The sequence below is a fragment of the Schistocerca cancellata genome, chromosome 1, assembly GCF_023864275.1.
Source record: "Schistocerca cancellata isolate TAMUIC-IGC-003103 chromosome 1, iqSchCanc2.1, whole genome shotgun sequence".
In the NCBI taxonomy this organism is placed as follows: domain Eukaryota; kingdom Metazoa; phylum Arthropoda; class Insecta; order Orthoptera; family Acrididae; genus Schistocerca; species Schistocerca cancellata.
Genome location: NC_064626.1, coordinates 776,573,217 through 776,591,573, shown reverse-complemented (window position 1 = coordinate 776,591,573; position 18,357 = coordinate 776,573,217). Strand labels below are relative to the sequence as shown.

At 40.2% G+C, this 18,357-nt stretch overlaps 1 protein-coding gene across 2 annotated transcripts in view; it reads left to right on the top strand.

Annotated features, from left to right (window-relative positions):
• Window positions 1–18,357, top strand: part of LOC126187313 (transcription initiation factor TFIID subunit 4) — a 202,195-nt gene that overhangs the window by 150,215 nt on the left and 33,623 nt on the right. For both annotated transcript variants that reach the window (XM_049928325.1, XM_049928316.1), the window contains one exon: window positions 4,760–4,810. In XM_049928325.1, coding sequence (XP_049784282.1) covers window positions 4,760–4,810 — 51 coding nt within the window. The remainder of the gene's footprint in view (window positions 1–4,759; window positions 4,811–18,357) is intronic.

Here is an 18,357-nt window from a genome sequence, read left to right as displayed (position 1 = left end):
GAGCTTGCCATATAATGTAACAAAACTTCAGATATCTATACAACATATTCACAAAATGAGCCTGTTTTTGTTATAAATTGAAATTTATTCTGTTTGAATAAGAAATTTGATTCTTTTATAACATCTGAGTGCATGATTAGATTAGATTCAGCTCGTTCTATAGACACCTCCCCCCCCCCCCCCCCCCCCCAAAAAAAAAAAAAAAAAAAAAAAAGAGAGAGAGAGAGAGAGAGAGAGAGAGAGAGAGAGATTCTCATGGGTGTGGGACATGTCAGAAAATATAACACAAAACATAAAACATCTGGATATAATGTGTACTATGCTGGTCATTTGTCAGGAGATTGCCAAATTAGGTGGATACATTACAGTGAACTGGAACTGCTAATATTTACAGAATTGATGATTTCTTCTTGCGTTACCAGTCGAGTGGAGGTGTCGTCTTGTTGCAACATTTCAATATTTCAATGAGTTTCGTACCCATCATCTTCTGGCGAAGGCAGTTTGCCTGTTGTGACAAAGTGCTGTCAAAACTGAAATCTAACAGACATTTTTACTTATGCTGTTCTAACAGTCTCTGTTAATGTATTCATCTATAGAGTAGGAGGAATTGCCTATCAAAAAGTCTTTCAACCTCTCTTTAAACAGTGCCTTATCTGAAACCGCGGTTTTAATGGTTGCTGGTAATTTATTGAAAATGAGTGTTCCTGAATAGTGGAACCCTTTTTTGGACCAAGATATGTAGATTGTTCTTACTCATAGTATTGATACTATGTATTGAGCTATTGGTTGGAAATAGAGATATATTACCTTGCAACAAATTTCATTAAGGACTAAATGTACTGAGAAGCAGTGGTCAGAATACAAAGCTCTTTGAACAGGTTTCTACATGATGTTCTTTAATTTACACTACAAATGATTCTTATTACACGCTTTTGCATGCTAAAAACTTTTGCTCGGTTTGGTGAGCAACCCCAGAATATGATCCCATATGACATAATACAAGGGTTGGAACTTAAATAGTGGCAACTATTTATTCACAACCGATTCAAGAGAGTTACAGGTTTGCACCTGTTACTGTCCTTCAAAGTAGTCACCAGCATTGTGTAGAATCTGTCGCCAGCAATGTGGAAGGCGTAGTATACCGTTAGCAGAGCCTGTTCTGTTGATGGTGCGAATGGAGTGGTCTACTGCCTGTTGAATCTCTGGAACAGTTCTGAAATGAATGCCTAGAAGTGGTTCCTTCATCTTCGGAATCAAATCAAAGTCACAAGGACTTAAGTCTGGGGAGTATGGCGGATGGTACAGTACTTCCCAATCCCATCGACTGAACAGATCAGCCACAGCTTGCTCTGCATGCGCCTGCTCATTGTCATGCAAAATTATGGGTGGGTTGCGCAGAAAGTACCGCTGCTTCTTTCACAAAGGTGTGTTTCTTTTTAAAGCATCACCTGCGACCAGCTTTGCGAAAGAAGTGGTGACACTTTCTGCGCAACCCACCCATCATTTTGCATGACAATGCGCAGGCGCATACAGCGCAAGCTGTGGCTGCTCTGTTTGGTGGATGGGATACTCCCCGGACTTAAGTCCTTGTGACTTTGATTTGATTCCGAAGCAGAAGGAACCACTTCTAGGCATTCGCTTCAGAACACAACGCTGGTGGCTACTTTGAAGGACAGTAACAGTTGCAAACATGTAACTCTTTTGTATCAGTTGTGAATAAATAGTTGCCACTATTTAAGTTCCAATCCTCGCAGAATGAAAGTAAGCAAAGTATGCAAGTTTTTTTTAAAATATTTATATCTCCTACATCTGGCATCATTATCACTGCAAATACAGACTTGTTTAGGCGCTTAAGCAATTCTGTGGTATGCCCTTCACAACTAAATTTATTATCGAATTGTAATCCCAGAAATTTAACACTGTCAACCTCTTTGATCTGCATGTCTTCATACGTTGTACACATGCTGGAAGGAAACTCTTGCGGGTTGTGAACTGCATATAGGGGGCCTTTTCAAAGTTTAATAACAGTGAATTAACTTTAAACCATTTATTAATGACAGTGAAAATTTGATTAGCAGCTATTTATAAATCTGTATTTAACTTGCTATTTACCGCAATGTTTGTATCATCTGCAAACAAAACAAACTTAACATTTGGCGATGTAACAGATGAGAGGCCATTACTGTACATAAGAAAAAGCAATGTACCCAAGATGTAACCTTGAGGAACACCTCATGTAATTAATTCCCAATCAGATGAAGACTGACTGCTTACTTCACAGGTATTTTGCAACGACACTCTTTGTTTCTTGTTAGTTAGATAAGAGTCAAACCATTTTGCAGCATTGCCAGTGACTGAAGAGAATACTGTGGTTCACACAGTCAGAGACTTTTGACAGGTCACAGAAAATGATAGTAGCCTCTAATTCATTATCTAATGAAGTAAGTACATTCTCACTGTAAGTTTAAATAGCTTTTGTATCAGAACCCTTGGGCAATATATTGTTTGCAGTCAGATGCTTAAGCAGACGCTTGAACACAACCTTTTCTAATATTTTTGAGAAAGCCAGCAAAAGTGAAATTTCCAGAATGAGATTTTCACTCTGCAGCAGAGTGTGCGCTGGTATGAAACTTCCTGGCAGATTAAAACTGTGTGCCCGACCGAGACTCGAACTCGGGACCTTTGCCTTTCGCGGGCAAGTGCTCTACCATCTGAGCTACCGAAGCACGACTCACGCCCGGTACTCACAGCCTTACTTCTGCCAGTATTTCGTCTCCTACCTTCCAAACTTTACAGAAGCTCTCCTGCGAACCTTGCAGAACTAGCACTCCTGAAAGAAAGGATATAGCGGAGACATGGCTCAGCCACAGCCTGGGGGATGTTTCCAGAATGAGATTTTCACTCTGCAGCAGAGTGTGCGCTGATATGAAACTTCCTGGCAGATTAAAACTGTGTGCCCGACCGAGACTCGAACTCGGGACCTTTGCCTTTCGCGGGCAAGTGCTCTACCATTAAATTTGGAAGGTAGGAGACGAGATACTGGCAGAAGTAAGGCTGTGAGTACCGGGCGTGAGTCATGCTTCGGTAGCTCAGATGGTAGAGCACTTGCCCGCGAAAGGCAAAGGTCCCGAGTTCGAGTCTCGGTCGAGCACACGGTTTTAATCTGCCAGGAAGTTTCAAAAGTGAAATTGGTCGATAGTTTGATGGTATCTCTTTATTCCCCCTTCTTGTAAAGTGGTTTAACTTTGGCATATTTTAGCCCGGCTGGAAATGTTCCGCTGATAGGAGATTGATTACTCAAATAGCTTAAGATAAAACTCAACAGTGTGTGAACCAAAGTCCAAGACAGTCACCTGCAGGTGAAACTAATTCTCTCAAACACATTGTGACTAATATTTATGAATTTTAGTGACTGTTTGGGGAGTGTTTTTGTTGTTCAAATAATGTAACATTCAATCAACATATGCTTATGTGCAAATATGCAAATATTGTCCTGAGGGAAAGATTATGCTTCCACTGTACAGAAATGAAATAATAGCATATGTTGTCAGAATGAGATTTTCACTCTGCAGCGGAGTGTGCGCTGATATGAAACTTCCTGGCAGATTAAAACTGTGTGCCCGACTGAGACTCGAACTCGGGACCTTTGCCTTTCGCGGGCAAGTGCTCTACCAACTGAGCTACCGAAGCACAACTCACGCCCGGTACTCACAGCTTTACTTCTGCCAGTACCTCGTCTCCTACCTTCCAAACTTTACAGAAGCTTTACAGAAGCACTCCGCTGCAGAGTGAAAATCTCATTCTGGAAACATCCCCCAGGCTGTGGCTAAGCCATGTCTCTGCAATATCCTTTCTTTCAGGAGTGCTAGTTCTGCAAGGTTCGCAGGAGAGCTTGTGTAAAGTTTGGAAGGTAGGAGACGAGGTACTGGCAGAAGTAAAGCTGTGAGTACAGGGCGTGAGTCGTGCTTCGGTAGCTCAGTTGGTAGAGCACTTGCCCGCGAAAGTTAAAGGTCCCGAGTTCGAGTCTCGGTCGGGCACACAGTTTTAATCTGCCAGGAAGTTTCAGCATATGTTGTGTCTCCTACTCTGCTATCTGTTTGTCATTCTGTAGTTTCTGAAAGAGGAATGCCATTAACTACCACATTCCACTTTACATTTATTGTTGCTATTTGTTGAATTCTCATCAGTAGAGAACAAGAGGTAACATCACTTGTCATGCACATCTTGTAAGTGCCTTGCAGTTTACTAAGGATTTTCTTTGTGTCATAACATTGTTTTGTGAGGAATCTATGATATTTTTGCTGTTTGATCTGTTGGCTTTTGATTAGCTTAGTAAAAAATGTGCCCATTATTGTTTCCATAATCTTGTGTTAACCCAAGCTAAGAATATCCTGCTCTCAAGAGTATACAAATTTGTTTTTGTAGCTCTCAAGCTTACAGTAGTTCATGACCAAATAAACTCTCTCTCTCTCTCTCTCTCTCTCTCTCTCTCTCTCTCTCTCTCTCTCTTTGTGTGTGTGTGTGTGTGTGTGTGTGTGAGAGAGAGAGAGAGAGAGAGAGAGATAGAGAGATGTAATATTTGTTATGGTATATCAATCTCAAACAAAATTGGAAGATGTGGTGCCAGATGTTATGTTTGTATGTAAAATTTTGTGTGACACACTGTGATTTTTGGGCAACGTTATTAGCTGGATGATTCTGTTTCTTCCGCATTGGGATTGTCATTTTTGTTATTTTTTCTTAATTTTTCTCCAAACAGGGAGGTGCTGGCAGTTCAAATGGCGCAGGCAGTAGCCTTAACAGGACACAGGTATTGTACTATATTACATTTAACTGTATAAAGAAAGCTTTTTCTTTTGCTAGAATATTCGTATGCGACTTTTGCATTGCAAAGAAATCAATAAATAAAACTCCACAAGGAAATTAGTTCATCCATAATAGCGTGGAAATTACGAGCGTCCATTTAAATTTAAGCCAGAATTTGCACACACTTTTAGCAACAGTTTGTGCATGGATATATTTGTTGGTATTCCATTATGATGGCTAGCTTCAAGTGATTCTGAACATATGGTTCTCATGTCAATGGTATGCTCTTCATAAAATTCATGTTCACAGTAATGCAACTAATGCCATCTACAAATCGTTATTTGATGCTTAAAATGAAAAATTGTTGGTAATAATGGATGAGTAAGCTATTGAAAAGAAAGACCTCATCTGGCCACAGGATATGATTTCTTTGTAACTGACTGATGCTAAATTGATGAAAGTTGTGCATCACTCTTTTTTTTATGTAGAAAATTGTCAGGAACCTCATAAAGATAACAAAACTCATCTTTGTGGGAGGTGCAATAGTATTTCTGTAACTTTCAGCGCACTGTTTTACTGCGAAAGGAAGCACTAAATATGGGACAGTCTCCTGGCATATTGCAAAACAATCATTTATTGAATATCAGGATTGTTAGAAGAAGAGAATAAGATACCATTTGATAGTTGTGGATGTCTTCAGTCTGTGCCATCTTCATGACAACAAAGATCATTGAAAACTAACTGGTGAGGTGGAATGCGGCACAAGAACTTGTTTCAACTGTTCCCATGTTTCGTTAGTGTGTATATGAATCAAGTCAGTCCATACATAATGTAATCACCACTCAAACATTGGACTGTAGGTATGTTCTGTCCAGTCAACTGCTGTATACTATCTATGGTAATACATGTAATCAGCGTGTTGCCAAACCCTCCATCCATTATTGCCAGTATATGAATCCTGATGGTGCTGCACCTTCTTTATTCAGGCAGCTGCTCATTTGGCCTCATGAGGCTAAGTGGATTCTATTCAAGACATTCCTACCTCAGAAAAATCCAAGGTGGTCTTGGGAATCAAACCCAAATCCTTCCACAAACCACTCAGCTATGGAGTCTATCGGTCCAAGCAAACTTGTATCTTGACACACCCCAATGCTTTACTACGAGGAATAGCCAGTGCTCTCAATTTGCCGTTAAGTAGTCTGTAATTATATGTACTTCATTTTATGTACCATTATCTGACCACTGTCGTTTAGTGGCAGTCCCCATAATTTGGAAATAGATAGTTGTTATACTTTCATATCAACTAATCTCTTGTCACCAGGTACCCTTCCTACTTTGTAGCAGAATTGTCATATAGTACCTGTTCCTTAGATGAATACTAAGCTATTTAATTAAGGCCGCATTATTTGTTTGAATACTCAAAACCTTGGTGTCTCATGACAGAAATGTCGTCTCAGAACAGAATTAATAGCTCTATTAAGTTTTTCTCCCTTGTATTTCAAAGTACAAGGCTGTTTGGCATGAATGTCGTCTGAAACAAGCATAATTTAACTAACAGTTATTTTTTTATACATCACCTTTTCAGCCTATACGATACCCTGATACGGGGCTATAGAAGACACTACAAAAGCAACCTTGTTGCCATTTGTCTACTTATCACACTTGTGTTAACAGCCGTGATGAAATCTACTAGAGGTCCTAAAGTTGAAACGTGAAGAGGCGTTGCATATAACCACAGTATTTATATAAAAAATATGCAAACCAGGAAAAATGGCACAACACTCTATTGGATAGGAATGAAACAAAATACCTGTATTTATTGAAATCATGTGTTGCATGGGGATCAAAAGGGTGTAGGAGGAAGTTAAGTTTTTTTGATGGTGATGTTTATCCTTTGTAAGTGTGGTTATTATTTGTATCTTTACAGTCACTGAGTTCAGTTACACATGTTGAGTTCTTATGCATTTATTTGACAGGATCCATCCTTCAACAAGCTGCATTTTTATCAGTCTCTTCCCCACTCACAGTATTACTGATTTATAAATCACAGGTGTCTCAGAAGTTGTACAATTATTTAGGGTTATTAGTCAAAGCATTTCTCAGAAAGTTATTTAGACATTTATTATTTTGTGATGTTGGCAACAATACTGATAAAAGTATAGAGAACTGAACATTGTTTAACTGAAGTATCATTTTCTTTAGTATCACTGATTGCACAACGTATAAAAAACAGCTAGGGTACAGGCAACATTCAGGGAAGTATCTTATGCCTCCACTTTCCTCTTCTTATACTGATCCGTGAAAAATATACATGCTTTATTGTAACATAAGGAACATTTTTAAATATATTTGGATCAACAGTCACACACATCATCAGCATTATGTTTCAGGGGAAACATTTTTTCGACCATCAACCCTACCAGTGAGACTCAACCAAAGACCATTGTTTAACTGTGCCTAACTCAGTTCACTCCTCCACCCAGTCGTGATCCACCCTACTGCTCCCAAACCACCTGCTGTTAACTTTCCAGGATTTCTTAAGCTCTAACCTTGCCTCACCATAATTCCCCAAGTCCCTCAACATGCAAACTAACCTTACATCTACAGAAAGAATCGCAGTCCACCATCCAAAAACTGATCCCGACCTTATAATCCTGCCTGCAGACAAAGGCTCCGCCACTGTTGTTTTGAACCGCAAGGATTACCTGGCAGCAGGACTCTGCCAGCTGCCAGATACATCCACCTATAAACCTTGCCACAGTGACCCATTCCAGAAATCCAGCAGATCTCCAGACACTCCTCAAATCCTTAGGCCCATCCCAGATCCTCTCCCTGGAGTCCGTGTCTCTGCTCACCCCTACCACTCCCCACGCTCCTAACTTCTACATGCTTCCTAAAGTCCATAAAATCAACCACCCAGGACACCCCATTGTGGCTGTTTACTTTGCCGCCACTGAGAGAATTTCTGCTCTCGTGGACCAACACCGTCAACCTATTACACAGAACATACCTTCCTATAGAAAAGATACCAACCATTTCCTCCACTGACTCTCCACAACTCCTGTCCCTTTACCACACGGTGCCCTGCTTGTCACTATTGATGCCCCCTACCTTTGCATTAACATCCTTAATGCCCATCGCATTACCGCTGTTGAACACTGCAGACGTGTTCAAATTATTAGACTAAAGATTTTTTTCAAAACTTTACATTTATTACACATTTACATCCACATATGAATTATTTGTACATTCAGTACTTTTATGCATGCCTTTGTTCTTAATCAATATTTTTATCCTGTTTGGCATAGTTTTGTTAACTTTTCACGTGATGTTTTAATATCATCGTCATGGTACCGGATTTCGTCTAGTTTCTCTATGAGATCTTGTTTGGTGTTCATTGTAAATTTCCTGCTAGGACCTTTCTCGGACATCACACTCCAGGTCATAACAAAAGTTCGATGCTTCAGATATTACTGCAGACACTCAGCTTTGAACTGTTCTCCAGGTTTGCAATGAACATACTGGCTGCTTTCTTCCAACACAGTGAATTCAGATTTATCACTGAAGTATGTGTATAAAATTGCAAGTTAGAAAAGTTGGGAATAGTAGCATAGGAGACCTCAACAGTCCCAAAATTCAAATGTGCATTTCTTCAGTATCAATGAAACATCACAATTTCAAACCAAGACTCCTAACTGTAAAGATCAGACCCACTTAAATTACCAAATCATTGCACATACCTTAGCCCAGTCCTCATGTGTCCACTCCTGAAGTTGTTTAGCCCACTGTAATCTTTTGGTTTTCATGGCAGGTATGATGATCTGTTTTTTCGTCGGTCAGCATGCCCTTAAACCACATTCAGACAGCGTCCTCCTCACTTTCATAGGTGAAACTTCAACACCCATACCTTTCAGCTGTTGGCTCATGTCTGTAGAAGTAAGTTTATGATTCATTGTTGACATTTTTGTGAGTCTTCTCATTGTTCTGGGATTTATTTTTCTTTTATGTCCACATCTTCCTTTCCTGTTTGGCTTGTATTCACCAGCTTTCTGCACTGAAAGTTTGGTTCTGCTGACAGTTTTCTGTGATTTTCTCATTCTGTCAGCAATTTCTTGCTGTGTATAACGATTTTCAGCAAGAAGTGCTACCACAGCTGAAACTTTCCGAAGTGAAACATCTTTTTGTCTTTCCCTTTGTCCTCACTTTCTTTGGACCTCACATTTATTCCTATTGCTTAAAACATGCTAGTTCACAAGCTATATAATGTCTTGTTAATGTAGCAAGAAACTTATAGAATAAATAACAATCTGAAGTACACCACAGAAACATAAAATATTACTGTAAAAACAGTTTCAAAGCATGTACACAGACAGCTAACATCAACACGATTTTGAGAGAAAATCACAAATGTTATCGTCTGTGAAAAATTCAGTGATCTGTGAGTTGCTTGGAAGGGAAATTTCATGGCATCAATCAAACCTTTAAAACAAATCAATTATTACACTTTGCTCTCCTATTTTTACACCAGAAAACTTAAGAGCATCAAAAATAATAGTTTAGTCAAATAATTTGAACACAACTGTACCTTTCCCAATGCCCAACGGATTCCAAACCGCCATGACCAACTTTATCCTCACTCACAATTCCTTCTTCTTTGGAGACATTACCTACAAACAAATCCGAGGTACGGCTATTGGCACCTGCATGGCACCATCCTGTGCCAACCTATTCATGGGCCATCTAGAGGAATCCATCATATACATCCAGAATCCTGAACCTCTCACCTGGTTCAGATTCATCGATGACATCTTTGCGATCTGGATTGGGGGTGAGGACACCTTATCCACATTCCTCCAGAGCCTCAGCAACTCCTCCCCTATTTGCTTCACCTGGTCCTACTCAACCCAACAAGCCACCTTCCTAGATGTTGACCTCCAACTCAAAGATGGCTCCAACAGTATCTCCAGCCATATCAGACCTACTAACTATCAGCAATACCTTCACTTTGACAGCCGCCACCCGTTCCATACCAGGAAGTTCCTTCCATACAGCCTAGCCACCCATGGTCATTGCATCTGCAGTGATGAGTGGTCTCTCTCAAAATATACAGAGGTTTTCACTGAAGCCGTCGCAGACCTTAATTATCCTCCCAGCCTCATACAAAAACAAATCTCCCATACCTTATCTTTCCAGGCTCCCACCACCTCCCAAAAGTCTCACCGTCTGGCCACAGAGGGGCATTCCCCTCATAACTAAATACTACTCAGGACTGGAGCAACTGCATTACATTCTTTGCCAGGGTTTTGAATACCTCTCATTGTGCCCTGAAATGAGAAATGCCCTGCCCACTATCCTTCCCACTCCTCCCACAGTGGTATTCTGCTGTCCACCGAACCTACACAATATACTGATCCATCCCTACACAACCCCTGCTCCCAACCATTGTTCATACCCCTGTAATACACTAAGGATGCAAGACCTGTCCCGTACATCCTCCCACCACCATCTACTCCAATCCGATCACAAACATCACTTATCTCATCAAAGGCAGTTCTACCTGTGAAACCAGTCATGTGATCTAAAAGCTCAGCTGCAACCACTGTGCTGCATTCTATGTGAGATGACAACCAACAAGCTGTCTGTTCACGTGAATGGCCACCGTCAAACTGTGCCCAAGAAACAAGTGGACCACCCAGTTGCTGAGCACACTGCCAAACATGATATCCTTCATTTCAATGACTGCTTCATAGTCTTTGCCATATGGATCCTTCCCACCACCACCAGATTTTCTGAATTGCGCAGATGGGAACTTTCCCAGCAATATATCCTACGTTTGCATAACCCTCCTGGCCCCAACCTTCATTATTCATTGTCCTCACCCATCCAGCCTCCCTGTTCCCATCCCAGCACTATACAGCACTCATTCCACAATTGCACCCAGTCTTTTTACTTCTCTCCTTTCTTGCTTCCCCCTCTCCCCACCTCTCCCTTGCCCTCTGGCTAACCTCCCGAATGCACAAAGCTGCCCTACCCTCTCCACCTCATCCCTGCGCACTCTTTAGCACAGGGCTTCACAACATACGTGCTCGCGGAGCAAGCTGTGAGCAGCAAGGCGCGAGCACGGAGCAGCACGAGCACGCTACCCCCACTACCGGACCAGAGTGGAGAGTGGGGAAAGTCACGTGGGGCACACAACAGCTGCCGGCAGTTAATGTAAATCCGCGGCCACCTGCAGGGATATCACTCACGAATTATTACTGCGATGAATGAAACAAATAAAGGAGAATGTACACATGCCACATAATTTTATTAGATTAGTGTATGCCACTACATTCGCATTAATTTGTGAACTGTTACACAATAAAAGGTGTCACTGAAGTGTGGGATTCTCAGTTATCTTGTACTTTTTGCCCTTTACAATTGTGTCTATGTTCAGAGTAATTGTTCTTGTGCATTTTAGGCGCAGCGTGCAGTTTAAATTTCGATCAGACAATGCCTTTCTCAGGTGCGTCTTGTTACATTTCATTGCAGAAAACAGTTGTTCACAAACATTCGTGGAACCGAACATTGATATTATTGTAGCTGCCAGTTTGTGCAAACGAGGAAATCTATCCTGAGGGAAGTGTCTGTAGAATTCCAAAATGTTTTTCTTGTTCTGAAATTTGTCTCTGTATTCTCTGTCACACTGCAGGTCAATGATTTCTTGCTGCAGCTCAGGACGAATCTCTTAAATATTCACTGAATATGGAGAGAACAGATCAAAATCACTCTAGTGCTGTCAGATCTTGAAAGCGCTGATCAACTACACTATGTGAATAACATTCACAGTCTTTGTGAACATCTTGCATGGATGATAATTTAGGAAAATGAGCTAGGTGTCCTGTTTCCAGCTGACTCACCCAAAGTGTCAATTTCATTTTAAAAGCTCGTATTCGATCTATGAAATGAGTAATTAGCAGATCTTTACCTTGTAGTAAAATGTTAAAGCATTCAGATGGCTAGTTAAATCTGCTAAGAACGTGAGATCACATTCAAACGTGCGCGCGCATTTCCCCTCCCTCCCTACTCCGCGACCTTGCACCTGCTCGCGAGCACGTGCCTGAGCAGACGCGAGTACTCGCGCTCAAAACCGGCCAGTTGTTAAGCCCTGCTTTAGCAGCACTGCACTGTCAGCCACACCTACCCTACTATCCCTCCCCCTCCCCCTCCCGGCCCCAGCCTCCTCCTTATGCCCACTCAGTTGCCACTCCCATCATGCACTGATGTGTCTGCTCGCAATGTGGCTACAGTTGCCTTAGACTGCAGTCGTGTGTGTGTGTGTGTGTGTGTGTGTGTGTGTGTGTGTGTGTGTGCGCGCGCATTTTTTGACAAATTCTTTACGGGCTGAAATCTTTATTTGGAACAGTCTTTTTTGTTATGCCTATCTGTGACTCATCAAAGTTAATGATGGAAAGTCCTGTTTTCATACTGCAGCTTGGTTATCCATAATTCTTTGCATGCAGAAATGCTAGGCTGGCGGTTGAGTGATACTGGCACCATAGCTCAGTGTGTTCAGTCAGAGGGCTGGCTGCTCTGTGTACAAAAAAAACTTGAATGAAATATTCAATGGGCAACTAGAGCAGGTGTCATGTGACGTCCACCCCAACCAACTGCAGGTTTGGGGGGGGGGGGGGGAGAGCTCTTTTCATTATATATGAGGAACAAAAATACACCATAAATAAATTATTGCATAATCCCAGCTGATTGTCTATTTGTGCGTGTCTTCACAATGACTGTGGTTAAACTTGTCATGGAGACTGGCAAAACGTAAATAATTCTTGCACCATACGCAAAATATTGCAGAATTGCTCATAAAAAACATATTTAATTCAGGTTGCTAAATGCACTGCCCAATGCAGAGGGGTGAAGAAAGGTATTCAAATCATTAGAATATTATCAGATGGGCGAAAACAAAATATCGAATAAAAGAGCCATGACCAAGACTCAAACACAAACCAGCGGTAGTGGGTTAAATGGTTCGTATGGTGATCTCTTCGACTTAGAAATTGACTCTTATTCTGCTAAGAATGGTGATGTAGAAGGACAGTAATATAATGTGGAGTTAGCCTAAGTTAGTATTTAGAACTGAAAACCATGGTTTCTCATCAGCAATCAGAGTCCATGGTTTCCAGATGGCGTCTGTCACTTCTGTATAAAGAGTATGTTCTTGCAGAAGTTTGAAAATTGGTTATGCTAAGGTATCCAGCTCTCTTCTTACTGGAGAGATGATAGAAGTTTGCTCACCCATTCAACTCATTTTAAACATAACTGAAGTTCCTGAAATTTTGGATCAGTCTCAAGAAAAACAGATTCAAAAATTATCGATGCTGACCAGAACACATAATATGTTCATAGTGTATTTGGAGATTGGTAGGGCACTGATGTGTAAAACGAGGTCTTAGGATGAAGCCCACCTCCTAGGAGGTTTATTTACTTATTTATTTACATATTTATTTGCATTCATTTGTATGGATATAAAACTAGCACTCCATATATTTGATATTCAAAAATGCATAAGTTATGTGCACAGTAACCACTTGTTAAGGAAGACAGATCTAAAAATTTGAACTCTCCATTCGAGCTGTTCGTATTACTTTTTTAAGGGAATATTGTTTGTAAACTGTTAAACTGTTTACGTAACATGCTCATATGATGATTCATATTTGCATAATTACTTTGAGAACTGTTGGATGACTAACCAAAATGTGTTTCCCAGTCATTGGATGAGTCTGAGACCTTAGTTCATTCCCCACTATAAACGGGAAACCTGTTTGTTTTTTGTGCATATGTTCTAAGTAGATCATCACTGCCACTGAGATAATGGAACAAAAATGCCATGAATCATAATATGAATGTCTTCCACAGACAGATCATATTTCTATGTAAAGGCTCTCCTTAAACAGAGGTTTCAGGAGGCATAACATGCTGTAAGTGGATATAAATATCAAATACAGCATTAAGCTAATATACTAACTCACATGAGCACTACACACTCATTGGCACTACATCCCAGGATAGGACTTGTGTCTCCTCAATAATTTTCCGCCATTCCTCTCTGGACTTCGCTGAAGACCTTCAGTTACAGCAACCAATTCGAGCAGCATCTTCTACAACCTCGTCACTCCATCTCAACCTCAATTGTCCTCTTGCTCTTCTTCCTCCAGGTTCACTGCAGCTGGTTTTCCTTGCAGGATCTATTCATAGAGTCACATTATATGTCCCGCCCATCCCACTCTACACAACTTTATGATCTTGACCACATCATCCTCCTCATAGCAGTCATAAAGCTCAACATTTCTTCGCCTTCCCTGTCTCTCATTTTCATACACAGGTCCAAAGATTGTCCTTAATATTATTTTGTGTGATCCCAGTCTGCTGTCACACCATCCTTACGTTCCATTCTTCTGGCATCTCTTCGTTTTCCCCACATGAGGAACAAAATCTTGTATACCCTGTGATTTAATTCATCTCCTCCGGCTCTCAATACTTCTGCTGTTATATTATCAATCCTTGGTGCTTTATTGTTCTTCAGTCAGGCAATTGCTTTGTCTACCTCTCCCTGAGAGGGGGGAGGGACTATGGCTGCCTCATATTCTTCTGGGTGGATCAGAATCTCTTCAATAGGGGGCTCTGGGGCAGCCAACAGTTCACTAAAATACTCTACCTAACATTATATCTCTTGGTCATAAGTTAGTAATTCCCCATTATTACTTTTACATATATTAATACATGGCTTAAATGTTGTTCTTTCACTATTAATTAATGATAGAATTTTCTGACTAATTTGTTTTTCCAATTGTCTCCAATTCTTCAATCTGCTTTCTTTCCCATTCTCTTTCCTTCTTCCGATGCAGTTTCTTCTTTTCTTTCTTTTTATCTTGGTAATTTCTTACCATTAAACGTGTGCACGATTTCTCAAGCGTTTTCCTATAAGTCAGGTTTTACTCATAACTTACTCTCTTGCAATGTTCTTCAAACCAGGAATTTCTTGGTTGTTTGAAAAGTGCCTGCCATCAATAATTACATGATCATTTTGGCTAAAGGTGTGCTGAACAGCGCTACACTATATTACTTTATGGATCCTTTTGTGTGGGAACATAGTGTTACCTACAGCCATATTATGTGATAGTACAAACTGAACAACTCTGTATTCGCTATCATTTGTGTATTCATGTAGACTATACTTTCCTATTGCTGGATGGTAATGATCTTTTCCAATCTGTCTGCGTGTAGATGTTCAGAGTAGAGCATCTCTGTCACTGAGGGAATGGAACAGAGATGCTATGAATCATAGTAGGAATGCGTTCCATGGGTAAATTATATTTCTACGTACTTGATTTCCTTAAAAAGAAGTTTCAGGACATGTAACATGCCGTGTGCATTTATAAATATCAAATCTTTTCTTTCTTTCTTCTCCTCTCTCTCTCTCTCTCTCTCTCTCTCTCTCTCTCTCTCTCTCTCTCTTTTCTGCAGGTTTTATTATGCAATTCCAGATTTCAGCTAGTGCCTGAAGCCTGAACAACAGGGAACTAACATGCATCGAGATTTTAAAAAAATAATGCGTTGATAATAGCTAGGAACTAGCCGAAATCTGGATTTGCGTAATAAAACCTGGAAAGGGGGGGGGGGGGGGGGGAGACGACTGATTGCTGCGCTCTTTCATTTATAAATTACATAACAGTCGCTGAGTGCACCCACTTTCCTAATGGAAGGTAACCTGATAAAAAGATTAGCATGTATATGAACTCGTAACTTTGATTACACACACACAAGAGCTGAGTGACAAGCAGATACCAATCATAAAAGACCTGCTTCATCAATTTTTGGACATTTTATTTTTTTCTCGGGAGTCACTGAGAATTGCCCCCTGTGTTTTTGCTTATTGGAATTCTCTGTCATGAACTTTACATACGATGAATGAGGGTAGATCCTTTGTGGGAAATTTTGTATCCCTCCTTATTAGTGAAAATTCAATGAATGAGACTCTCCTCAGTGCGGGGTATTCTGCTGACAGACGTGTCGGGATAGCGAAATCTAATGTCACCTTACATTTGTAGCTTCAACCAAATAATTGTGGGAACAAAGACATTTGTCTCTTTAAATTCATAGAGATGAATTACTTTGCTGTATTTACCAATGCCAAATCTACAAAACAGTTATGAATCTAAATTTTTAATATTGGCATGTTTTCAAGGTACTCTGTCCCATGACTGAAAATTTATCTATAGTCAAAAGGCACTAGCATTAAAGGGAGAATAATTTTGTGAAATACATAGGAAAAGAAGTTACATATCCTATAGAGCAGTAGAGTTTCCAAAACCAACAAGTAAGATCTTAGTACATCGAGATGTTCAGTGTACTATCACCAGGTATTGTAGTTTCTATGACTGCAGTGACAACAGGAGATCTATTTATTTATAAACGGTATGTGTTACATTACCACAGAAACTCGGAGCTATGATTTAACAGTTTTATGTTACTGGAACACCTAACGTAAGAAGCATTTCTAACACGTCTGACACAAACTGAAGTTTATTCCTGTAAGAAGCCAATTTTGTTTATCCCCATTCACCATGTTGTCTAATGTCGCTGTTTATTCAGAGCTCTCGCTGGTCTTAAGCACCAACTCATCAATGCAACATGCACTGTGACTAAGTAGAATAGAGAATGCATCGTCTTTCCTCGATTGTTCACTGACGTGTTTGAAATTTCCTTTCTTTTACAGAAAGTTTGCTTTAATAGGCCTGGTTTCCATGATAACAATTTACTAATGGACTCTGCTCCTACTTTATATTATTATGTAATGAACCTACTGCAATGACTGAAACCAAAATTGTATGTTTGGTTATTTTTGGATAGCCTGGTTATTAGTTGCCGTATTTCACGATAATTCTTATGTTGTTTCATGGCATGGTGTGAATAACTTCTTTAACTTGGTAACATAAGTAACAAGTCATTTTGCTTTAAAAATGTTGTGTATAGTGCATTAAAATTCTATTTTGTTGAATGTGGAATACGTTAAAATAATTAAGTCACGTCAGTTACATATTTTTTTGAACATCAAGGTTGCTTGCTGGTTTTACTACTTCCGGATCATTATTTTTATCTACTTAAGTGCCTAAAAAGCAGTGAAATAAAGTGTGACATATAAACAAGAAGAACCATTAGATTGGCATTATTTGTTATAGTGTCATTGTATCTGCCAGCATCTTCAGAAGTGGGTGTTGCAGATGATTCATTTAGTGTGTTGAGAACAGGCTGTTGCAGAAGACTTTGAACAGAAAAGGAATGTTGTCATGTAAAAGTTCCGTGATCTAAATATCAGAGTTCCTGGTGATTATAGTTTACTGCTACAGATCGGAAATATTATGTCGATGTATGAGGTACAAGAAGTTTCGCTGTCAGCTTTGGGAAAATATACCTTACAAGCTAAAAACTTTTGCTCGGTTTGATGAGCTACCCCAGAATATGATCCCATATGACATAATACAAGGGTTGGAACTTAAATAATGGCAACTATTTATTCACAACCACTACAAAAGAGTTACATGTTTACACCTTTTACTGTCCTTCAAAGTAGTTACCAGCGTTGTGTAGAACCCGTTACCAGCGATGTGGAAGGCGTAGGCCGGCCGGAGTGGCCGTGCGGCTCTAGGGGCTACAGTCTGGAGCCGGTTCGAATCCTGCTGTCCTTAGGTTAGTTAGGTTTAATTAGTTCTAAGTTCTAGGCGACTGATGACCTCAGAAGTTACGTCGCATAGTGCTCAGAGCCATTTGGAAGGCGTAGTATACTGTTAGCAGAGCCCGTTCTGTTGATGGTTAAACCAGTCCTAAGCAAAGAAGGGAAAACCTAAAGGTGGAAGGAGTATACAGAGGGTCTATACAAGGGTGATGTACTTGAGGGCAACATTATGGAAATGGAAGCGGACGTAGATGAAGATGAGATGGGAAATAAGATACTGCGTGAAAAATTTGGAAGCACACTGAAAGACCTAAGTAGAAACAAGATCCGAGGAGTAGACATTATTCCATTAGAACTACTAGTAGCCTAGGGAGCCAGCCTTGACAAAACTCTTCCATCTGGTGGGCAAGTGAAAGCTACCAAAATATCAGTTTAATATGTCACAGATGCAAAACAATAACACGAACTCTTTACAGTTGAGTGGAAGAACTGCTAGAACCAACCTTGGGGAAGATCAGTTTGGATTCTGTAGAAATTTTGGAACACTCGAGGCAATACTGACCCTATGACTTATCGTAGAAAATAGATTTAGAAGAGGCAAACCTACATTTCTAGCATTTGTAGACTTAGAGAAAGCCTAACAACGTGACTGGAATTCTCTCTTTCAAATTCTAAAGGTAAAATACAGGGAGCAAAAGGCTATTTACAATTTGTACAGAAACCAGAAGGCAGTTATAGAGTGTCAATGGGCACATAAGGGAAACAATGGCTGAGAAGGGCGTGAACCAGGGTTGCAGCCTATTCCCAATGTTACTCAATTTGTACATTAA